The 25,004-nt window shown below is 45.4% G+C and overlaps 1 protein-coding gene across 1 annotated transcript; it reads right to left on the bottom strand.

The window, feature by feature from the left end:
• Nucleotides 1-8,057: 8,057 nt before the first annotated feature.
• Nucleotides 8,058-24,550, bottom strand: adamtsl2 (ADAMTS-like 2). The gene is made up of 18 exons (XM_069683582.1): nt 24,446-24,550; nt 21,560-21,702; nt 20,518-20,593; nt 20,109-20,211; nt 18,277-18,422; nt 17,817-17,940; nt 17,603-17,683; nt 17,281-17,456; nt 16,878-17,181; nt 15,256-15,619; nt 11,769-11,872; nt 11,554-11,680; nt 11,234-11,447; nt 10,771-10,926; nt 9,542-9,712; nt 9,207-9,383; nt 8,848-8,992; nt 8,058-8,185 (listed from the first exon to the last, which is right to left on the bottom strand). Exons 1-18 carry the CDS (start codon nt 24,548-24,550, stop codon nt 8,058-8,060), a joined length of 2,844 nt encoding a protein of 947 aa, XP_069539683.1.
• Between the last annotated feature and the right edge of the window lie 454 nt (nt 24,551-25,004).

Below are 25,004 nucleotides of genomic sequence, written 5' to 3'. Positions count from 1 at the left end.
TGTGTACTTTTACAGTGTACTAAAAAACACTCCTTTAACAAAGTTGAAAAGGATAGAAACAGACAAAATGTTTGTTTGTTGTATATGTTAGTGTGTTACTATACAGCGTCCAACTGTTACAAGATTTCTTTTTTTCCTTCACAAAAAATCTGTCAGATTCATTTGAACAAATTGCTCCCGCACACCGTCTACCTGGGAAAAATACATCTATTGCTAAACTTACACGCCTACACACCTGTCTAATGAAACATGTGCGAACAGTGTTGGGTACCGTTACATTTAAAAGTAACTCGTTACGTTTCTGTGTTACCTGCTGAGAAAAGTAACACGTTAGATCACCTTTGTGTTACCAAGATTTAAACCTTCTTTGTGACTCGTTCCACATGTGTGTTGTATCGTCAGGACGGCGTGTCGCCTGCTGTACGTCTACCTTTGAATGTATCGACTCTACCGTCGTTGCGTTGCCTCGTTTACGGCCCATAATCTGTCACTCTGCAGCCTGATAACAGGACTGACAGACTCAGTATAACCTTTACAGCTCTTTATGATGCTAACAGTCTGACGGTGAACTGGGCAGAGGCATACAGTGTTAGGCACAGCTGTTTCCGTGACAACAATACAACACAGGCTCTTAGTCCCACCAGTGTTGTGGAGCTGTGTTTAGCTGCAGATGCTTCTTCACGTTTGAAGTCGAGCTCTTCACAGCACTTCTCCTCCAGACACAGCTTACATTTCACCGTCATGTTGTTCTCGTCCCTTTCACCCAAACATTCAGAATAACGTGTCCACAAAGTAAAGAATGTCCACTCTGACAGCTCGCTAGCTGAGTTAGCTAGCTACACACGCGCACTGACACAGCTGTGGTTACCCTCTGCTGGTACCAGCTACCTGCCAAGGAGGAGGAGAGAAACAGAAACAGAGCTTCAGGGAGTTTCTGTTTCTGTGGAGACAAAAGGAAAAGAAAACTACGGCCACTTCTCTTTTAAGTAACGGATTATTTTTTTATGAAAAAGTAACTAAATAACGGATTACTTGAATTGCAGAAGTAACGCGTAAAACAAAAAGTAATCTGAATACTTGTGTTTCACGTTTCCCCCTGTATGCAAAGTATTTTTGTACTTTCAACAAATTGAAGGTAAAATGTTTCACAATTCAAAATTCAGTTTTCCAGCCTACAAATGTTATTAATCGGTGAATCTCCTTTTTCACTCCTTCAGTTTAAAAAACAAAAGAAAGAGTAACACAACAGAAATGTGAGTTATATCTGAACGTGTGAGTTTAAGTAGAAACAATTTATCATGTTTTCTTTTTAAACTAAAACAGCTTCCTGTGCGGACGTCACATGGAGCTTCTGTTTGTGCTCACTGGTGTAAATTTGTCAGCACAGATTTGTTTCTATGTATTTAGATGTGACTGTCAGTGCAGAGCAGCTGCTCATAATGTCAGTATGTGTTTGCATTTAAAGGGCTTTCTGAAGCATTCAACGATCAGGTGATTCTGGTTTATTTCCTGTTAAAGATTTCCTCCTGTAGATGTTGCTGAGCTTTACGCAGGCCAGCGTTCAGGTAGTCTCTGAACAGGTTTGTGTGAGGTGTCGAGCATTCAGGAAGAACAGGACAGTAGATGAGTGTCTCCTGGAGGTTTCCTGATAAAATAGTCAGTTAGACGGTTTCTCCTTTCTTTTTACGTAAATATACTTTCTGCTCACGTTTATCAGTTTAGTAAGTTTACGTTTTTAAAGCGTTCAGAAGTATTCAGAAATAAACTCGGTTGTTTTATGGATTTGGGACACGACTCATGTTTATGTAAAATCCTCTCCGACACTCGCAGCTCTGCACGTTTCCAGGCTCAGCCATCCGAGCGGACGTTGTGTTTCATCGCAGGGAGAGAAAGTGTCAGTTCTTTTCTTAATGAAGATATTTTTGTACCTTAAACAGGGTCTTCTGTGTACCATTATCAATGCCACCATATTGATTACTGCACAGTATCTATCTCTGGAACGTTTGAGGTATAATGCAAATGTCAAGATACTAAAGTCCTGATTCCTCTGAGCTCAGAAAGCTCCCGTTACAGGGACGTGATTATCTCCTCTTCACTCAGGATGGTCCTGTGTTTCCTCCGCTCGAGGAGAGAAATATGATGCAACACCTGAGCGAAGAAAAAGTTTCTTTCCATCAAACCAACATTTACTTTGGTCTATCGTGTTGTGCAGAAACACGAAGTCCAGACTGTTAAATAGGTAGTAGTGTACCAGAATTTCCATCATCTGTTGGTCTCTCTCTCTCTCTGTCTCTCTCTCTCTCCTGTGTGCTCCTCTCCCTCTTGTGCAGCAGGTGATTAAGCTCACCTGCATCAAGTTGCCAATCAAGGAGAGTGTATAAAGAGCAGCAGAGAGGAAGCAGCCAGTCCCAGTGAGCCGTCCAGCTGCACGTGTGTGTCTGACGGCTTTGCATCATTGCGTGTTGCTTTGCTGTTTGTAAGTTTGGTGAGACGTCTTTGGATTTGGAGAGAGAGATCGGCTTCTCTTGTTTGTGTTTGAAGGAAGCTCGTTTTGTGTGAATGAACTCCTTCACTTTGGCTTTTACTTTGTTCCTCCCTTCTGCTTCCTGGGTTTATTTTATTGTTACTATCTTTGGGGAACGCAACAAATCGGGGGCTTGTCTGTCTAGTTAGTCAGTGAGGTCACTTATGTTTAGCCACATGAGGAAGTTTCTTGAACTTGCCCAGTTAAGTGAGCCAGCAGGTGCTGGAGAGACCACTGTGGAAAAGGCCGGACGAAAGAGGGCCACAAGTTATTTTAAAACTCTGATGAACAAGGAGAGCCTGCTGTACCTGAGAGCAAACACAGAAGAGGTTCAGCTCACCACTCCCACCGCGACGCAGGTTCCAACCAGTGCTGCTGCAGCCACAACACCATTCCTACGGTCACAATCACGAGACAAACAATCAAACTCTGAAGTCATTCATCTGGGTGAGCGCAGACTCATGAGAGAGAGAAGCGGCTTGCTGCACAGTAGCTCCCCTCTGTTCATTCAGGTAAACTACAATTTGCGCGGACAAACCGTTCTTCAACTCTTCCTGAACTCTACCACCGCTCACACAAAATCTTTCTCCCTCACAAGAAATCAGTGTAGGACCAGCTTTCTGTGGGCCTCAGACACCGACTCAGAGGCTCACAGAACAACACCTTAACCTTCATAGTGAAGGCTGTCCTCCAACGAAAGACAGGAGCAAGCCTCCTGAGCCTTACCAGATAATCTATCCTTCTTTCAGGTCCGATTTCACTTAGGCTGTGCTCGAAATGCCGCGCTACATGCTACATGCTACATGCTATATACTACATACTACATACTACATGCTACATGCTACATGCTATACACTGCATACTGCATTTGGCGGTAGTCTGTAGTATGTAGGAGCTTTTCAAATTCATTTTGCAGTATGCTATGCTATCAAGTAAAGTTAACAATAACCGCTGCTTCATTAGCTATAGCGCCCCCTCTGCTGTCCATCATTTCAACTCCCGCTGTGACGTTCCAGCGCTTTGCATTGTAGGATACATTAGGCGAGGTAGACTGGTCCGATGCATACTGGAGTATTTTTCAGAATCAGTCCGACATCGGGTATTTTTGGCATACTGCACATTTTGCTTTTGTTTGCATACTACATTTTGGCCTCATCAGTTCGTACTGCTAGTGTAGTATGGCCTTTCCAACATGGCAGTAGTTTGGGACCTTCCAACGAGGAGTCCTGGAAGCCTCCGACATGAATCGTTTCCGGGTGTTTTATGGGACTTTATTTTGAAAAGTTTATTAGGAAACATTAGTGTAAAACCACTTTCGTTAACAGTGTTTTATTTTGAAAGAATCTGTTCGCTTCAGTTGTCGTTGTGTTTCTATCATCCTGCAGGTCAGTGGATGACAGGTTTGATGCCGTCACTGACCAGCAGGGGGCGTCAGCTGCAAACTGCATCTACTGTATCTGCTCTGTGTGTGTGAAAGTGACTTCATTTACAGTGCTAATAAAATGATGCAAAGTGTTTGGTGTCTGTGTGATGCATTCTGGGAGGGAACAGCAGAGTAGAGAGTTACTGTTAGGTAAAATACTTTATCATTTAAGGAATGGATGTTTCAGAACTTCAACAGTTTTCATGTTGGTACTGTGGTGTACAGAAGTCCTTGTCTCCTCGGGGTTGAGACACCACATCCCTGATTCATCTTCAGTCAACTCCACTAAAAAAGTCACAAATAATTATTTAAGGACATGATATTAATGCTCCTCTTTTTTATTCCGTTCTAACTGAAGCTTCATTCTCATGTAAAATAATTGTGCTTAAAATTTGGCAAGATTTTGATTTAGACCAGGGCGGCACGATGGTGTAGAGGTTAGCGCTGTTTCTGGTTCGAGTCCTGGTTCAGAAGTAGTGGGCCTTTCTGTGTGGAGTCTGCATGTTCTCCCCGTGTTTGCGTGGGTTCCCTCCGGGTACTCCGGCTTCCTCCCACAGTCCAAACACATGCTCGTTAGGTTCACTGGTGACTCTGAATTGCCCGGAGGTGTGAGCGTGAAAGGTTGTGTGTCTCTGTGTGTCAGCCCTGTGATTGACAGGTGACCTGTCCAGGTGTAACCCCGTCTCTCGCCCAGTGACAGCCGGGATAGGCTCCACCCCCCCGTGACCCTGAAGAGGATAAGCGGTGTCGATGATGGATGGATGTTAGATCACCATTCTCTTCATAACATGGGAGCAATAAAGTGTTGCGTGTGAAGCTCTGTGTAAGGCAATATTCTACACCTTTATGACTGACACAGTATTGAGATATATATCACGATATATTGAATTGTAACCCCTGTGTTGTGCTACATATCACATCGCAGAGTCTCACAATGTCATATAAAATATAAAACTATAAAAAGGACAAAGAGGCTGACATGTTCATTTGACCTGTTATTTAGTACCATCAGGTCTTCAGTTTATTATCAACAGTACACAACTTCCATACGTCCGTTTGTACAAAAAGAGGTATCAGTTATATAAAAACACAGTACACAATAGTTAACAAAGAGACGCACATGTACACGTCTGAATACAACCATACTTCAAGTGTCAGGAATCTCTCTCTGTGTTTGTGTTAACTCTCTCCTCCTCCTCCGTCACACACAGACCAGGACCGGCACCAGCTGACTGATGAGTAACCGTCGGCTGGCATCAGGAGCGTCATGATAAATGAAAATGTGCTATGACTAATAAATATGCTTCCATGTCCTGCAGGCGTACCGGCACGGCGCCAAGCGGCAGGGGGTGGAATGGAAATATAAACCTATGACTTCCTGTCGGGCCACGTCGGACACCACACTGAAACACAATTAAATAACCTTACATAGACAGTATCTGTATTAAATATCCTCGACATGCAGTATATTCTGTGGAGAAATAATTTAATCTTTTTACAGCAGGAGCTGCTGCTGGCTGATGATGGAGGTCTGTGAGAGCGTCACTGTGTGTCCACCTGTTGTTGGAGTGTTTTTATCCTGAACTGAAACACTCAACTGATAAATGATCAATAACAGCTGATAGAAACTGGCTTTAAAGGGCTATTCTGACATTTTAAAAACCAAGGCACAATTCTGCATTTCGCTCCAGCAGATTTCTTCATCCTGCAGCAGTGAAACAGGCTGTAATGGCTGCAATGTAATCAACCTGATCAAAGGTCGTCCACTAAAAGTTCTTGTTGTTTCCACTGACAGGCTCAGATTGTTCTTCTAAGTGTGTGACAACATGACAGAAAGGATCCCTACAGAGATAGACCTTTTTATTGCAGCTTAAAGGCCTGTGTCCACTAACAGCGTTCTTTATGCTGGCAGCGATTTTCTAAACAAAACCAGCGCAGTTCAGCGTCCTCAGCATCAGCTGTTTTTTCCCCGCTGCGCTCTCAGTTGAAAATAGTTCAACTTTTGGAACACCACCGTGCTGGCCAATGTCACTTCTACCCCCCCGACCAATCAAAATCAAGAAGGGGTGAGGCTTCAGATATGTGTAGACTGTAACTCTCTCCTCACCGGCGTTACTCGGTTGTCAATAGCGCGCTTCCAAATGGTCCCAAATGCAGCAGCTAGGTTGCTATCAAATACTGGTCTCATATCACTCCAATTCTTGCCTCCCTCCACTGGCTTCCAGTAAAGAACAGAATCAATTTCAAAATTGTATTGAGTACGTACAAGGCCCTGCACGGCCTGGCTGCTGCGCACATGGCAGAACTACTGAGCCCTTTTTCCAGCGGCCGGCCTCTCTGTTCTTCCGATCAGGGCCTTTGATCAGTTCCTCGATCACACTTCAAATCCAGAGGTGATCGTGCGTTTGAAGTTGCAGTCCTTAAACTCCGGAACAGTCTTCCCCAGAACATTAGGTCTGCTGAATCGGAGGTCAGTTTTAAACAGCTCTTAAAAACTCTTTAGGTTAGCGTCATACATTTTGTCTGTGTGTATGAATGTATGCTAGTTTCACGTGTATGTATGTGTTGTATGTCTGCCTGTCTGTCTGTGCAGGACTTTACTTGTGCACTCTCTCTCGTATGTCAAGCACTTTGTAACTGTGTGTTAAAAGGTGCTGTACGAATAAAGTTTATTTCTTGTCAACAACAATGGCGGAGGAGAAGCTAATCTGTTCGTTTTTCGGGGGTACAATTCCCAGGTGTGGAGCTGCTGCTGATGCCAGGACACGATCGCTTTCATTGTTTTTAGGTTTTCTTTTTAAATTTTCTTGAATAAAAGCAAATATTAAACAAACAGAGTGATTTAAAACAGACTTGGCTCACTGCCAAGGTAAGCAGATCAGAAAACTTTTGTTACCTACCAACAGTAGGCGCCAGTGAGAAGCTGAAATTGAGGTTGTTGGCGCTGCCAGCGCCAAAACGCTGTTAGTGGACACAGGACCTTAAGGGATAGCTGCTGTTTATTTAAGTGGGGTTGTGTGACACGCTTATCAATAGTAAGTGTAATACGTAGAGTACATGTCGGTCAGTGCGGCCTCTGTTTGGAGAAGCTGGCTGTAGTAGCAACATATAAGCTAAGCTATGTACCGCTGTAGACGTGGCCGACAAGTCCTGAATAGTATTTATTTATTTTCGCCGCTTTACTTTTCTCGACAGACAGCCCTCTCCTTTGGGACGATGTTCTGAACCGCACACCGGCTCTGTAAAGAAGAAAACGTCTCTCTTATCACCCTGTCTACATTGGTACATAGCTCAGCAGCTTAGCTTCCGTGCTGCTACTCCTGCCGGCTTTTCTAAACACGGACCGTCACATACTGTAGTACACTCACTATTGATAAGAACCTCATGCAACCCCACTTCAAAAAACCCAAACTATCCCTTTAAGATGCTTCTTTAAACAGAAATAGCCTTTAAATGATTTTCTTAAACCAAACTCCATTGAAAAAAACAGTAATTTAATCCTGCTGATTTGATTGGTTAGTTTGTTTGTGTTATTGTGGGTTGTAAAAATAAAAAAACTATCCATTGAAAACACTCAAATCACATGACAACAAATGAACCAATCAAGAGCAGCATCTCCAGAGTCCTGTGAGCTCAAAATACCAGAAATTCTCTTTAACGTTCGGTTCTTTCAGTCAGTCTGTGTTTGTTCAAAATGTAATCGACCTTGTTCAGGAGTCAGTTCATGTTTTAGTTCACTGCGCACTGTGCTGTTACACTGCTGGACAAACACTTACACTTACACACAGGAAGTAACTAAACTGTGAGTGGTTGAGAAGTTCCACTCAAAACACATTTTTTTCTATTTATTCCAAAGAAACCAGAAAAACACAATTTATAAAACAAGCAACAGAGGAATGTGTGTGTGGAACGTGTGTATCAAGATGACCAGGTTTTGTTTGAAATCATTTAAACTGTCAGATAAACGATGAGCGATGCTAATCCAAGGTATCAGAGGACGCTCTTCTCACACTCTGTCCGCAGTAACCGCAGTACTGCCTGTAAACGTACCCATGTCTCTCCTCGTGCTGGAGTTAGAGTCGGCGTGGAGAGAGGCGGTGCCGTCCTGGACTAGGAGGTCGGAGGTCGTACGGCGCGGCAGGAGTGGCAGCAGGCCTTGCTGTAGTACCAGTGGCTGCACAGGTTGACCTTCAGCGCCAGCAGGCAGTTTGTAGAGGGACGATCCTGACAGCTCTCATCTGAGACACAGTTACACACGGTCGAGTTCATGTTAGCATTTCATTAATAACTCAAGCTAAACCCAGAACCATATAAAGATCGCCTGGAGCTACACACAAAACAACACCCAGGTTAACAACATGTTTTATTTACTGAAAGTACAGAAATTTTTTATGCTTTTAGTCTATTTTCTTCTCTTTTACTGAAGTATATTATTGTAAATGTTAATCTTCATATTGTCACAATGTTTCTGCTGTGTTACCTGCCTGAAACTACAGATGTCAGTTAGCATTCTTGCTAACTCAGGCGTGTTTGCATCCTGTATTTTTACACATCAACAGGCTCTGTCCTGATACAATCAAACACCTGAAATGTGTTTTGGACTGTGAGAGCTGCAAAAGCTTTGGTGACCTAGACTCAGTGCTGTTCCTGAACACATGCTAACATGCTCCTGACGTGCTCCTGACATGCTCCTCCTGCTCAGACATGGTAATAGTCTCACAGTCAGCAGGGTCACCTTTATGTCCTATGTTCACTTATATTGTAAGTAAGTGGTAGAAAAGTTCCAGGCCAGTTCCCTCTGACCAGAGCTAAATATTATTTGGGGAAACAAGTCTTTATAAAGAGGTGCAGTACAGCGCTGCAGCATCACTGTGTGATTAACTAAAGAACAGCCTGTTACCTGGCGGCTCAGTGGGGCAGGGCTGCAGGGTGCAGGTCTGTTTGGACACAGGTTTGGTGAGCGGGTCGCAGCCTCGGACCAGCTCCCTGCCCTGGTAACACTTCACGTCCCTCATCCTCACACCCACACCGCACGTCTTAGTGCACTGAGGACACACAGGAGCAGAACACACCAGTGATGAACTGGAGGAAGTGTCTATGGACGTTATGGACCTTCTTTATGAAGGAGCTGGATCAAAAATGTCAGACTATAAGTTGTTACAGAAACTCGTCTTAACAAAGAGTCCTACAGGGATACGAATTACAACCCCCGCTCCTCATCAGAGGTGTGAAGGTGCAGTGTGTGTACTCTGAGCTCACCTCAGACCAGGGCGTGGTGTACCACTTGAAACACGGCCTCTCAAAGCAGGTGTTCTCCTCCTCGGGCTTCTCGCTGCCTCCACACGCCTCCTCATCAAAGATCTGAAACTTTCCTGCGCTGATGCCGGCACACAGGACGATCCTTCGCTTCACACCTCGACCGCAGGTGGTGTTACACTACAAACACAAACATTGTGTTACTTACTTACTCTACACTTCCACTGATTTCTAAATGCTACAGTGGTTATACATAAAAGGGGTCTGTTCAGTCATCTTCTGTGACTCATAAAACCTTGAATCTAAAAAAGGTAATTATCTGTCGATCGAGGCCTCACCCTCTCCCAGTCCTGGCTCAGCCAGTGTGGAGCACAGTTCCTCTCCCCACAGGGGTGGATGGCCAGTGGCTTGTTCTCCGGTGAGCACTGGTTCTCAGGGACCACACGGCCCTCCGGAGCCTTACAGTACACGTGACGCACCATCTTGGCCTGGCCGCAGGACCCTGAGCACTGCAACAGTGACAGGTCAAAGGTCAAACTGGATGATTCATGTTCCTGTTCTCATCTCAGAGTCAAACAGTGTTTGTCAGATATGAGTCAGGTCAGGTCTCCTTACGTCACATTGAATGAAAAAAGAAGTCACACCACAGGACGTCAGAGGGAACGTCCTGCCACATCAGGTGAAATCACCAGAGGAAGTCTGATCGTTCTACCTCACCGACACGTTACAGAGTAGTACGACACTCTGGCGTTGACTGCTTTAGTCTGGAGAAAAGAGGTTCTTTTAATAGAACAATGTGTCATAAGTGTTAAAATCTTCAAAGGTTTACACATCGACCTCCTCACCATGAAGGTTTTTAAATTAAATACACCTGAAACCTGCAGCAGCTAAATGTTAGTTCTCTCTTTAATCAAGGTCCAAAGAACACGCGGGACCGGACTAATGCAGAAACTCAGTTTGGATATTTTCATTGGATCTTTTGTTTGGCAGAATCAATCAATGTTTTTTTGTGACTTAAATCTGATATATATACTTTACTCAGGAGTAACAAAGACTTCTTCTTTAACTACATTTATTGCAGGTTATGTTGGTGTTGTTGGATTGCACAGATGCACATAATGAAACATTAAATGCTAAGCTACATGTGCTCACAGGGGGCAATGTTCGGAATAAATCTGACGTTACTTTAGCCGTTGCATGCGGAATAATATTCGGTCCATGTTTGTGCCTGGTCGAACTCAATGGTTGTAAATTTGACCTGCAAGTTTCCAGACTTGGACTTTGATGGGAACATCAGAGCTACGATAAGGAGCATAAATTCACACCGTGGCACTTCTAAAGGCTGCAGTAAAAAACAGCTGGGATGGCGAGCCGTGTTTTTATAACCACGTCAAGACAAAAAGGAAACACGAGGAAAAAGACCAAAGGGTCTTTGAATTATTCAAAAATCAAGCGACTGCCTTTTCTTCACTGTGTGTCATCTCTTCTGCCGGCAGCTAATTGTGATCAAACACCTGTCCTCTGTTTAACAGCACATGTCAGAATTACTCAGGATGAAGACACTCACAGGCCCCCACTCGGACACGGTCCACTGGCGTTCGCAGGGCGGGCCGGTGCAGTTCTTGATGTTTGGTGGTTTGGTCATCGGGTCACATGGTCTGCTTTCATCAGAGCAGCGAACATCGCGGGTCACCTGGGCTTTACGGCCACACTTAGCAGGACACTGGATAAAGAAGAAGCACGGTCAAGCTTACACACTGTGTTGCGCCAAAGACAAGTGGTGATCCGCGAGCTGCACATGTCACTCTTTCACTCAAGTCACGTCGTGGTTTTACTGGTGTCCGCACAGTATCTCTGGAGGATATATCAGTGACCACAACCGGACCATAAGACTGTTGCTTAAGAAAGATGTCTGCGCTGGAAGGAAGAGACCCTCTGATGATGGAAGAGTAACAAGAATCCTAATAAACCAATCAGAATACAGGAAACAAAAACAGAGAGAGAGAGTAAATCATTACAGCGTCTCATACCTCGGTCCACTCAGCCACCTCCCACTGCGGGCCGCAGGCGGGGCTCTTGCAGGGCCGTCTCTCCACAGGTCTCTCAAGGTCGGCCATGGTGCAGAGGTCACTGTAGACGGAGCTGTCCAGACCAGGGGAGAGCATCTTCCAACAGCGTACCTGTCGAAACTGGAAGCCCTCCCCGCAGGTCCTTGAGCACTCGCTCCAGCTGCTCGCCTCCCATCTGAAAGACAACATCAGTCCTTCCTCTTTACGATGATGGTCGTCCTCTCATCTTATTATAGCAGGTTGGAGTCGAATAATTCTGCTTCATTCAAATGTTTTTGTACCTTGGCTGACACTCTCTGCCGATGCAGAAGTCGTGGACCGGCTCAGGTCTGGTCAGAGCGTCACAGTACATGTCGTGCACCTCAATGCCGTCATAACGGATACATGTGACGAAGGACTTTGAAACTCCTGGATGTGAGAAAGAAATAAGCTGTAGGTGAGGATGAAGCTCTTGTTTGTGATGTTGTTGTGTCTTGTAAGCAAAGCTGTGTTGTACCTATAGAGCAGGTCATGCTGCAGGGCTCCTGAGAGGACAGCTTCCAGCGGTACATGTCAGCAGGACTCAGCTTCAGGTTCTTCTGGTAGAGCCTTTGATTCCCTCTTTCCACCATGCAAAAACATAAAAACCATCATATCAGAAAGGAACACTGAAGCAGCAGCTGTGGCAGCCTTTACCAAGTATCTGCAGTGTAATATGACTGGAACATTCTGTGCAGATTGGTCAGTGGAGATTTGTTGCAGGAGCAGTCTGAAAATGTTTTACAGAAGCTTCGATACTTTTATCACCATTAAAATGTATTGCACTGAGACCAGAGCTGCAACAATTAAACAATCAACAGAAAAACATCAACAACTCTTTAAATAATGAATGAGGCGTTTAATGGATAAAAATGCTGTTTTCAGCCTCTTAATAAGAATATTTCCTGCTGTTATATTTCATATTAAAATGAGTTTTTTGAGGGTTTGGAAAAACAAAAAATACATTAAAGACATCACCTTCAAATCTGAGGATGTTGGATCGATGGTGTGATATTTTATAGCCCAAAGGTTTATCGAATATAGAAAATATTGGGGTGATTTCTGGCTTAAGAAAAGAAGCTGCAGCCCTATCTGTAATTTCTGTGAATCGAGCAGGTTAGAGCCAACATGTGAAGCCTTCACAGCCACATTTTAAGAAATATTCTTTATAGGACGCTGAAGGACAGACAGCAGTACAGAGCTTCAAACACACACACACACACACACTGAGACTGTCTCCCAGGCCTCAGACGAGCACAGTGTGACAGCTGATTCACGGCCTGCATCCCGGCAGACGTACTCTGTTTTTTCATCACATCACATAAAAGTCATGTGCACATTCTTGTCATAACACCGGTCGTTCCCTCGGCCTCCGCCAGCCTCCAGACGTTTATTTGAGAATCACTTTGAGTTATTCCTCGCCGGCGTCCCTCCATGTAAGCCAGACTGATTCCTGCACGTTACTGCCTCCCCAGAGGTGACTACAGTCTGACAGCACACTTTCCCCCTTTGCATCATATTTTTCACTTTTCTTGCAGATACTTTGAAATATTTGTTTCTAAGTGCGGCCGTATATCCCCCCCTCCCCTCGGCGCTCCTCTGCTCTGCTCGTTTCCTCTCCTCTCTCTCTGTCTCACAGAGGAAAGGGCGTGTCTCCGGGTGTTTTATGGCTGCTGGCTGCAGAACACGTGAAGCCGTGTTTGGACACAGAGCAGGGAAGCCGACATGAATTATGAATATGATGGATGCAAAACCTGCCAGGTCTACCTGTCCAACTGCCTTACTGCCTGTATATCTACCTGTCTGTGTCACTGCCTGTACAGTATATCTTCAGTGCGTGTCCACCTGCTTTGCGTGCTGTCTGTCTCGCCCCTTTTCTGCCTCGTCTTTCTGCCATTTACCTGTAAATCTATTCGTTTACCTGCTTTACTGTCTGTCGACTAGCTGCCTGTGATTCCACAGAAATTGCTTTAATCCACCTGTTCACTGTCTTATTATCTAACCGTCTGTTCACCTGTCTGCAAATCTACGTCTGTACTGTCTGAAGGTTTGCCTTTCTGTCTAACTGCTTACGTGACCGTCTAACTTCCTGTCTAATGCTTTCTAACTTCCTGTCTCATGCTTTCTAACTTCATGTCTGATGCTTTCTAACTTCCTGTCTAATGCTTCCTAACTTCCTGTCTAATGCTTTCTACCTTCCTGTCTAATGCTTTCTAACTTCCTGTCTAACGCTTTCTACCTTCCTGTCTAATGCTTTCTAACTTCCTGTCTGATGCTTTCTAACTTCCTGTCTAATTCTTCCTAACTTCCTGTCTAATGCTTTCTAACTTCCTGTCTAATGCTTTCTAACTTCCTGTCTAACGCTTTCTACCTTCCTGTCTAATGCTTTCTAACTTGCTGTCTAATGCTTTCTAACTTCCTGTCTAATTCTTCCTAACTTCCTGTGTAATGCTTTCTAACTTCCTGTCTAATTCTTCCTAACTTCCTGTGTAATGCTTTCTAACTTCCTGTCTAATTCTTCCTAACTTCCTGTCTAATGCTTTCTAACTTCCTGTCTAATGCTTTCTAACTTCCTGTCTAATTCTTCCTAACTTCCTGTCTAATGCTTTCTAACTTCCCGTCTAATTCTTCCTAACTTCCTGTGTAATGCTTTCTAACTTCCTGTCTAATGCTTTCTAACTTCCTGTGTAATGCTTTCTAACTTCCCGTCTAATGCTTCCTAACTTCCTGTCTAATGCTTTCTAACTTCCTGTCTAATGCTTTCTAACTTCCTGTGTAATGCTTTCTAACTTCCCGTCTAATTCTTCCTAACTTCCTGTCTCATGCTTTCTAACTTCCTGTCTAATGCTTTCTAACTTCCTGTCTAATTCTTCCTAACTTCCTGTGTAATGCTTTCTAACTTCCCGTCTAATTCTTCCTAACTTCCTGTGTAATGCTTTCTAACTTCCCTTCTAATTCTTCCTAACTTCCTGTCTAATGCTTTCTAACTTCCTGTCTAATGCTTTCTAACTTCCCTTCTAATTCTTCCTAACTTCCTGTCTAATGCTTTCTAACTTCCCTTCTAATTCTTCCTAACTTCCTGTCTAATGCTTTCTAACTTCCTGTCTAATGCTTTCTAACTTCCTGTCTCATGCTTCCTAACTTCCTGTCTAATGCTTCCTAACTTCCTGTCTAATGCTTTCTAACTTCCTGTCTAATGCTTCCTAACTTCCCGTCTAATGCTTCCTAACTTCCTGTCTAATTCTTCCTAACTTCCTGTGTAATGCTTTCTAACTTCCTGTCTAATGCTTCCTAACTTCCTGTCTAATGCTTTCTAACTTCTTGTCTCATGCTTCCTAACTTCCCGTCTAATGTTTCCTAACTTCCTGTCTAATGCTTTCTAACTTCCTGTCTGATTCTGACTGTAACTGGCTGACTGTAAAACAGTCACCTTGTTAGCTTCTCGTACGTCAGTGTGTTCAGTCTGCCTACTTGGTTGTCTCAACTTAACTGCCTGCTCTGTGTGTTTTGCCTTTTTTTGATACTTTCTAAGTTTGTCCTTGCTGCCTGCCGTACCACTCTTTCCTTGCTGACAGTGTGTCCGTCTCACTCTCGTCCTAATCTTTGGCCCTTTGCTTGTCACGTTTCCTTGCCATGTTCTTGCTGCTTGCTTTCCTTTGTTCCTGTTTGTCTCATTGCAACTTCCTCTGGCTGTCTCTCTGAGTGTCCACGTCGTCCAGACTGCCTCTAAGGCCCTGTATACAACTGGTACTAAATGCAAGATGCATTAAGGATGCTTCGTTCAGCCTGGAGCGTATTTCCTTTCGCCAGCAGCAGAACATTCAGGCCCAGTGGGACCTCAACCTAAAAACACTCAGTCAGACACAATCCAGCCTGAGGGGAAATAGCTTTAGTGAGCCCAAACCTGAAGCTGTGAAAAGAAGGCCTCTGCTCTTCATCATCTAAGCATCGGTTTCTTTCTTTACCTGGTTCTGTTGGAGCGGCTGGAGTTCCTCCCACCGCTCTGCACGGTTTTGTTCTGGTAGGAGCTGTCCCCACTGTCGTTGCGTTTGCGGCCCAGAGCAAACTCCAGCGTATCGTTGAGACCAAACGGCCCATCTCGCTCCAGGAGGCTCAGGTCCACCTCCACTGGTCCCACCTCTGATGAAAACAAACTGCCTCCCTCCATCAGCAGCTGATTGGTTGAGATGTTTATGAGCAGCTCGTCTTGGCCAAGTCGACCGTCCAGCAGGACCCTCCAGATGAGGTTTGGGGAGTCTGGTCCCGTATCCAGGGGCCCTCCAGCCGGGGCAGGGTGTGCAGTGCTGCCTGTGTGGCTGCTGTTTCCGTCTGATGGATCAAAGCGGGAAATTTCAGATATTGTTGGAGAACAAATTGACAAAACATCAGGAAGTCAAAGCAAACAGACACATACCTGAGGTGTGCTTACCCACATTAAGCAGAGCCGTACAATTGAATGAAATCTAATTAAACTGAAAAGAGAAATTTCAGCATCACAAAGGTATGATTTTAATGTGCTGCTGTGTTGTCTTCTAGTGTTCGTCATAAACATATAATTAACTGTATAAAAAGATACAAGATGTCTGACAGGTTGACCTGTGCAAGTTTTCATTGTTTTAAATCAGGAAAGTAAGGTGAAGATTTAAAGTCAGCTCGGCCTGCTTCGTTCGGCTCTCAGTCTCCGGCCTGCAGTTTGAGGTCAGTCTGTGTGGAGAGTGTATGTTGAGCCTTTCAGCCATCTCTCTATCTCATCTCACCACCCAAAGTGGAGGTGTAATGGCCTCTGCAGTCAGCTGAGCGAGCTGAGAGCCCGCAGAAAGGCCATTACCGCTCATGTTTGTGCTGCAGCCGGTTTTAAAAAGGAGAAAACACCACGAAACGCTGAATTTTTCATCTGCTGCTCATCCTCTCTGTGAGTCTGTGACATGAATAATGCAGAGCTGCAAAGGGCCATCTCTCTCTCTCTCTCTCGCTCTCTCTCTGTCTCTATCTGTCTCTATCTCACACACACACACACACACACGCACACACGAGCTAGATGAGATCAGATGTAAAGATCTGGTAATTCATTACCAATGGGCCACCGAAGCACCCTCTGGTTCCTCTCTCACACACTCCCCATCTCTCTCCTGTGTTTCTCTTCGAGTAATGCCAATGTATCATCATGGATGAACAATATTATATTATATTCCCCACATATACCAAATTAGTTTATTTTGCGAAGGCTCCTTCAGATGCGTCCTCGTTTTCCCGGGCCACGAAGGATCCATCATGTCGATGCAGAGGAGGCCTTCTTTCAGTTGGACAGGTAACCGGCGGTTAGCATGCTAGTGCAATGGTAACCGGCGGTTAGCATGCTGGCGCAAAGGTTACCGTGATGCTGTCGGTGTTAGCTTGGCGTGTTCTTGCACGAGATAGTGAGAGTGAACCTCTGGTGATGAAGAGCCCAGGAGGAGGAGGGGCCCAGTTTGAACGTGTTGTTGACAAAATGCAAGATGATTACCTCCTGATTACCTTTAAGCTTCCCAGTCATCCATAAATATTTCATATTCTTTAAACAACAGTTCTAAGGTGTTACAGTCTCTACCTGTAAACTTTGGGGCAGCAGCTCCATCCTGGTCACAGTCGATGGCCGCGGTCTCCTCGTACACCTCGTTGGTCTCTTGTCCCTTCTGCACCTCTGCACCTCCCCGCTCCATCTGGCTCTCGGGGCCCCCCTGGTCATAAATACTGCCGTTAGGGGCCAGCATCCCCCCGACTTCCACAGAAACCTCTCCTGCAGAGGTGTCTGATCCGGTGTAGACAGGAGGAGGTGGGACAGGGGGCAGCGAGTCTCGGAGGACCGTGTACTCGTAAGTGATGTAGGGAGTGCGGCCGTTCTGGTTCCAAACCTGAGTGACGATTGTTCATGCATAAATATAAAATCCACTTATCTGAAACCACTGCAGGTTTTCATGTGAGTGAGGTGGAAGGAGGAAGGTAAGGTGTACCAGAATGTTGATGGCCTGGTCGATGGGGCCTTTGGCAACAATATATTCGATCCCGGTCTCGTACACGTCCATGGGCCGGCGGTACTTGAAGACAGTTCCTGCCGCGTGGAAGTTCTGGGGACTGTCCACCTTGTAGGCCCCGTTAAAGAAGAAGTTTCCCGCCTGGTCGGTCACAGCTGAGGAACGAGACAAACGGAAAACCTGAGAGCCAGAAAACACACTGGAATCCTACTGACACGAAGAGTACTTCAAGGGTTGTTCAGGAGTTACTTGTTGCACACAAGTCTTCTGTCAGTTTGTGTGTGTGTGTCCAAAAACCCACCAAGAACATCGGCCGACTTCTTCCTCTCAATGATCTGGATGTCCCATGATCCTTCGGGGATTTGAGTGATAAAAGAGTAACCTTGAGGAAAAGGAAAGGATAGTGGTGAGTGTTCATTCAGCCTTTATATTAATTAATATATTGTTTATTTGACCAGAAAGATCAGTCAAGCCAATGCTTATGATGTTCGTCCCAACACGTTTGAGAGGCTCACCCAGAGTCACGGCCCCGCGGCGGAAGTTTCCGGTGACTCTGCTGCAGCTGCTGCCGTCCCCCTGACAGACCCCACACTTATCCAACGTGTTGGAAGAAAAAAGCACTCCATCACATCCGATTGGCTGAGTGGCAAAGCAGGAAGTGAAACAAAAACAAGAAACAAATAAAACAAAAGATCATGCACAAATCATAAATGAATTAATTCAGCAGATATGATGCGGTGCAGACGATCAGGTGCCATCAAAACATTCGATTATTCTGGATAGTGAGCCTGCGACACATCTTCAGCTCTGAGGGGTACGTCCGGTCCCCCTCCCGTCCAAAAGATTTCCATAGCACTGTCAGTATGACGCGACCTCTCTGTGGTTTTAGCTGGTCACACACATTTGGAGTGGTTCCGAGAGTGGAGTAAAAGAAGAAGTAAAACAGGTACAAAGTAAAGAAGACCCTGGACTCACCTCACACTTACCGTCCACGCAGACGCCGCGGTAGCTGCTGTACTTGCAGGACGTGCCGTCTCGTGCCGTCACCATCAGCTGCCTCTGGCCATCCGTCGTGGTGCAGTGGAGGTCGCAGGGGTTACTGGAGATGTGAACGTAGTCATCTAGAAAGGAGCAAAGGTTAAAGGTCACTGTATTAAAACACATAAAACTGCCTCCATATTTCATACACAGTGAGTCCTCGACGTACTGATCACAGGTTTGCCTCCGGTGTGCCGATCATGTGATGCGTTTCATACCCCTAGATTGTGCAGTTTCCCCCCCCCCACTATCTGCTCTGTCTCAAGGTCATCAAGAGCAAAATGACTGATGATATTCAAGCACAAACACAACCATATAGTTGATCAGATCCGTGCAGTTTGCTCTTGTTTTTTTGCGTCTGATTGTGGAGAGGAGCTGTCTGCGCCTCCGCTCTCTGCTGCGTGGAGACACGCTCTCTCCACAGATCGATGATGAGCAGGGAGAGGAGGGGGCAGACTCGACAGGTGTTTACGAGTTTCACTGTCTGTAAGCTTTAATAAACGAGCACACAGCAGCGTCTGTATAATAATCCCCGTCATGTGTAACGGCTCCAGACCGTCTCCACGGATGTGGAGAAGTGTGCCTGGACCGATTGATCTCCTGATTAACAAAGACAAAATATTCTTTACACACATGTTTGTGTTTTTGGTCACACGGAAGGTTGAATTGTCATCATGATACCTGGAAACTTAGAAGCTGGTGCATCACAGTTCCCACCAGCTCGCTGCAGACGGTAAAATGTCACTCTAACTGTGCGGTGCTGTTGGCGCTGGCGTTTGTGAATTAGGTGCTTTTTGACATTCATTTACATAGAAACCAGATTTGCCCCCAATGTCTGCATCATGACTCGTTTTAATCATTTGCATGGGCGCAAAAGCCGCACAATCCTTTAGTGAGTTCCCCCCTTGGTGTGTTTCTACCTGCAAGTTTGCTTGCATCTAAATTTTAGCTTAACCGCCTCTCCTTTCATCCCATTGGACAATGAGAAAAAACGGCCATGACGTCGGGCGCTTTTCTGCTTTGAGTTGAAGTTTTTCAACTCGAGGTGCTCGGAGCGTTTCCTCAAAATCGCGAGGCGCACAGAGCGAAAAAATGCGAGGTGCTGTGTAACGCAAAAGCAGCGTGCAAAAAGCTTCTCATTGAAAACACCGACAAAAAAGCCCCCAGCTGCTAAACGGGCCCAAAGTCTGCAGAAGAGTTGAGAAACATCCGCACCACGTGGTCGCAGAGTAGAAAACAGGCCAGCCCATTGTTGTTGTCACAATAACCAAATCCAACTTCCTGTCCCTGCTATTCTTGTGTGAAGAGCACGTTAGCTCGAGCTTGCTGAAGACACCGTTCTTGCATGCACTGAGCAGGTAGGCAGGATGGCAGGTATGTAAGCAGGCAGCAGGTAGACTTTCTTCTTTCTTTGCTTTTTCTCCGTCTCCTGTCAGACCAAAGCTTGAATGTAAAACGTGTTGATGACTGGAGCTTGAGAAGTGTCAAACCTCTGTTTGATCTTTGTCTCACCCCCCCCCCCCCACACACATTAGTGTACTGGTCCCTTTTCTCAGGTTCAGTAAAACACACATTTAACTTCATGTCCTCCAGTCTGGAAACAAACTACTGCATCAACAGTTACGGATGAAGAGGGATAAAACCTTTAAAGCAGAACAGAAGCAGAAGATGATTTAAAGATTCTGGTTCAGAGCAGCTCAGCCAGCAAAGACCTCAGTCACCTCTGGTCTGTTTAACGGGGTGAACAGAGGTTTTATGGGTGTTATTACCAGGATACAGAGGTTTCCACTGGAAGTTCCTCCCACTGTAAAGCTGGGAATTAAAGGACCAGCACTGCTCCTCTCTGAAGCTCCTCCCAGTGGCAGGACATTCCTGCAGTGCACAGAGACAGCACAGTCCATTAAAAGAGGTCTGTTTCACACACTTGTTAAGACTCAGTTTTACAGTATGTTATACAAATAAATTCTTTTTAAGCGTTTATTTGTGCAGGGATGGTTCTTCTGAGAATGCGCGATCAGTCTGAACCCCGCCCGGCTTCACTTTCAAACAGCTACATACAGTCGCGCCTGGAGGCTGAGGCCGCCGCCGCCGCGGTCCTCTTAGTGTCCGGAGGTTTGTTTGTTTTAATAAAGATGTGAAATAAAGTGATGAGAAATTAACTGGAAGTCTGGGACCCACTTTAGTGTTGCAGAGATGATATTTCTTTGGAGTTCCAGTGCAGGTCATGTTGTCCTTCCCAGCAGCAACTTTCTTTCTTTGGATAGAAAATAAACAGTTGGAGATAAAACAAAATATTATAAAAAGTGTTGATAACTGATGATGAAACATCAGAATAATATCTGTCAGAGCAGTTCACCTCAAGTTTAGCAATAGTTTCAGTTTCCTCCTGTACACCTGCGTTTAATGTGTGTGTACGTAGAAGATGCATGCACACACACACACATGCTTCATTGTGTGTGGTTGTGCATGTATGCATCCTGTTCTATAGCTCAGGGTCCAAAGTGCATTTAAAGTGAGTCTTTTCTTTGGGGCATTTTCTGGGTACAGAAAAAGACACAAGGTGCAAAGAACGTGTGTCCCTGTTAAGTCTCACTTATTCACGGGAAAGATGACATCACATGAATCAAACCACTTTGAGCTCCCGTTTCCTTTAACAGCCAGTACAGAGAGTGTATCAGAGAGAGTCTGCAACACCATGCGTCTGAGACAGAGCTTCGTGTCTGGACCTTTTGACCTGCGCAGGGCTCGTTCACTACTTGAGGTGAAGAAGGTGAGAGAGGTAGTGGTGCGTGTCCTCATGTCCTCACATCTCCAAGAGCCCCATCGTCAACTCCATTTAAATGTCTGAGCGCTGCTGCACATCCCTGTTGTTTAACAAGCACAGTTTGCATTGTGCACGTGCAGTGTGAACCAGGCTTAGTAGGTTCATCAAGACTAACGCACCCTTTTAAGCAGAAGATGAATTCTGTGCCTTTGAACAGTTTTTTGTTGTTCAGTCGCTTTCTGCCTCAAGTGAGCAACAAGCTTCCAGTGTGACTGACCCTTGTTTTCAGCTCATGGGTGCACAGATGGGCACAAGAACACTTGGTACTCAACAACACGGCCGATATATTTCATCTGAAGTTACGTTAAACCTGTCTGTCAACATTTTTCTGTTCTTGAACTAAAAACTTTGCCTCCAGTTGTGATCCTTAGAGAAGTATACATGTGACTGACTGACCTCTGTTTGAGGCAGTGTCGCTCCTGTGACATCACTCCCCCTCCACAAGTGCGTGTGCAGGCTGTCCACTTGGCCCATTCCCCCCACCAGTACGTGGTCACCTCCAGCTCCTCCTCCAGACTGTTGGACGCAGCGCCGTCCTCCTGAGAACACACAAACAGAAAGCACATCGTAATCTGAAGAAGTTCTGAGGACTTCATGTCTTTCTCTGTAGCTGTGTACTTTTAATCAAATGAAATGTTGGGGAAATAAAATGATTTTGTTTGATTTACAATAAGCACAACACTGAGTGAAGGCCAACTGCTTATCAAGTTAATTTGGCCCACACAGCCTCAGGGACAGATTTATGAAGCTGACAAAGTGTGGCCGCGTGTCCATCGCCACAACACGACCGTGGGCTCTGCGGACGGGTTTTACATGGACCACAACTGGGTCTCTCTGTGACCGGGCCTGTTTCCCTCAAAGCACATTACACTTGATTTGTTGCATGTGTGTAATCAATCATCCCTGTGGCTGTGCACTTTCAGAAAATCCTTTTAAATCCAAGAAACTGCAAGCAATGCTTTCTTTACTCTGTAATCTGCCACGAAAGTTAACACATGTAGAGGCAGCTGCAGCAGCAGAAACATATCAGGGAGAGTTTGGTCCTTTTAAATCTTGGTCCTATGTTTCTACATGTTTTGGGGTCTAAATGACGAATAGATACAAGAAGTTCTCCTCCCATTGATTGCTTCAGCTGGCGGCCGTGAAACAGGCTGCAATGGCTGCAACGTCCTCATCAGGGGCAAATGTGCCTGATTAAAGTATGTTCACTAAACGTGCTTGTTATTCTAAGTGTCTGACAACATTACAAAAAGGGACCCGAAGAGAAGAAGAGCATTTTTTGTAAGTTAAGATCCTTTTTTTTAAGCCAGAAACAGCCTTTACGTAGCTCTCATCTACCACTGCCAACTGCTTACTGCCGTGAGTTTGTTTTGGGTTGTTGCTTTTAATGTTAATACTGTGGTAAAGCCTTATTATCCATTTGAAACACCAGAGTCACAAAATAAGACAAACAAACTCATCGATCGAGGAAGCAGTAGACCAGGAACTCCCGTGTTCGGCGAGGTCTCTTAATGCCTACGGAGTCTGGTGGCTTTGAAGAGAACGACGTCACAGCTGTTTCTGCTTAAACAGAGAGTTCTGCCTTTGAAGGGGTCCTTCCCCTCGTGTTGTCGACACAGAAACAATAATCTGAGCCTGTCGGAGAATCAAGTCGTTTTAATGGACATGCTCTGCATGTTGCAGCCATTGCAGCCTGTTTGTCGCGGTGGCTGGTCAAAGAAATCTACAGGAGATGTTACAAAAGTAAGTAACAAAATATGAAGTGTGTTTGTATTTGTTGTAGCATAGATTGTGGGAGTATTATGAGCAGTAACAACAGTTACAGCAGTTTGTGATGGTTTTAGGAGTAGTCTGATTCCACTCCCTTACACTGCAGTATAAATGATCGGACCGTCAGAAGAGCAGAGTGCGTCAGAGTGACAGTAACCGAGCGTCAGAGTGTTCAGTGCTACGGCTCCAACGTGTGAAGACGGTCAGCATTTCACACATTCCCGATGTGCAGGAGCAGCATTAATTCAGGCCGATGGCTGCGTCCCTTCATTCAGACAGATTCATCAGAGTGACCGCTGGAATGTGCACTGAGCTCCTTGTAAAGGTGTGAGACAGAGCAGCTGTGAGATAGGGCGAGAGACACTGGAAATACCAGACAGCGAGCGTAAGTGAGAGAGAGACAGGGAGAGATGTGCATCGAGAGAGAGAGACAGAAAAGAGTTCGGGGAGGGAGAGAACCGATGGGTCAGCTTGGCAGCAGCTCATCACATAGTTCAAAGAGTACCTCTTAAAGTTGGTACATGTTGACTTTTCTTTTTCTTTTTGAACTAGTTAACTAAAATGTAATCATCCATCCATTCTGTTTGGCTTATCCGAGGTTGGGTTGTGGTGGCAGCAGGCTAAGCAAGTTAACCCAGACGTCCTTCTTCCCAGCAACGTTTTTCAGCTCCTACTGGGGCCGATCCAGGGCCGTGTCCAGGGCAGGTGAGATTTACAATGCCTTCAGTGAGCTCTGAGTCCACCTAGAGGTCTCCCTACCTACCTCCTCCCTTCTTGGAAACTCCAAAGGGAGGCCCAGTGCAGAAAGGCATCCTAATCAGAAGCCCAAACCACCTCAGCTGGCTCCTTTGATGCATCATCTTTACTGAAACTCATTATAGTCGCTTGTATCTGCGATCTCATCCTTTTGGTCACTACCCAAAGCTCATGACTACAGGTAAGGGTTGGATGGTTGGTTAAATCGAAGGGGTGTGAGGTGTTTGCGTGTCCCTGTGAGCCGGGGAGCTGTTGTATTGCTGGGAGCTGCCCCTGGTAAAGTCGAGGCAAATTGGTTCCAGTAGAGGGTCCAGACTAAGACGGATTAACAGGACGCTCACGAAAAATCAAAAAAGGAAAACCTGGGGAGCTAGACCTGTGAGGGGCGCTTACTGGCGATTGTCCGGAGCTGCCGCCCTGTGGGCCCACCACTTGCAGGGATAGGTGAGGGAGTTTGTTGCAATGCAAGCAAGGGAGCTTGGCGTGCTCATCCCCGGCATCAAAGACTGGTTTAAAGCAACTTTACCTCACTATATCAGCTTCCAGATCATTTTGATGATACCCAGACTTTTAATAAGTAGAATAGCTTTACATTCCTATGCTGCACCTCAAATGTTGCACTAACTGTTCTTGCACTAACTTGGCTTGAAGGGGCAATTCCCGGGACAAATAGGGCACAGAAAGCTCCGAACGCGAGCGCCTTCCTATCACTCTGAGTATTCTCTAAAGTGACAGCAATGACAGTGTGTTGCGTACCTGCAGCCCCCTGGTGGACAGGTTCCCTACAGAAACTGCCAGTGTCAGGAAGCCCAAGAGGACCACACCTGTCTCGCCGCACTGTTCCAATGACCACACCTTCATCCTGGTTAATCAGACACAGAGAGGGAGAGAAGCAAAGACACGTTAATGAGAGATGTCATGAGATCTGTTGGTCCTGGTGAAGAGGTCACCTTGTTGACGACCTTAGTCAGGCTTCGTTCTGTAATTGACCTCCGAAAGGTGTGAAGAATATATAAAATATCTATGAAATATAATAAAATAATCTGTGCTGGAAACAAACTTTAATCTAGATATCTCCTTTCAGAGTGCATTTTGTCTCATACTGTGTGCTAGTATAAACTACGACCCTTACTGCTGATCACACATTTTTGAAAAACATCAAGACATCAAATGTTACACAACATGTAATGTTTGTGACAGAATCTGCCTCGTGTCCAATTTGTGATAAAAGACGTCCGACTGCCAGAAACCAGCGACCTCTCGAGCACTGAAGACTTGATCTGACAGTGAAACACGTGACACCACTCACCAAACG

This window comes from Semicossyphus pulcher, unplaced genomic scaffold, assembly GCF_022749685.1.
Source record: "Semicossyphus pulcher isolate SPU_LCO1_2020_fin unplaced genomic scaffold, fSemPul1.0.p SCAF_6, whole genome shotgun sequence".
In the NCBI taxonomy this organism is placed as follows: domain Eukaryota; kingdom Metazoa; phylum Chordata; class Actinopteri; order Labriformes; family Labridae; genus Semicossyphus; species Semicossyphus pulcher.
Note: the sequence above shows the minus strand (reverse complement) of the source record. Positions and strands in the feature narration are given on the sequence as shown.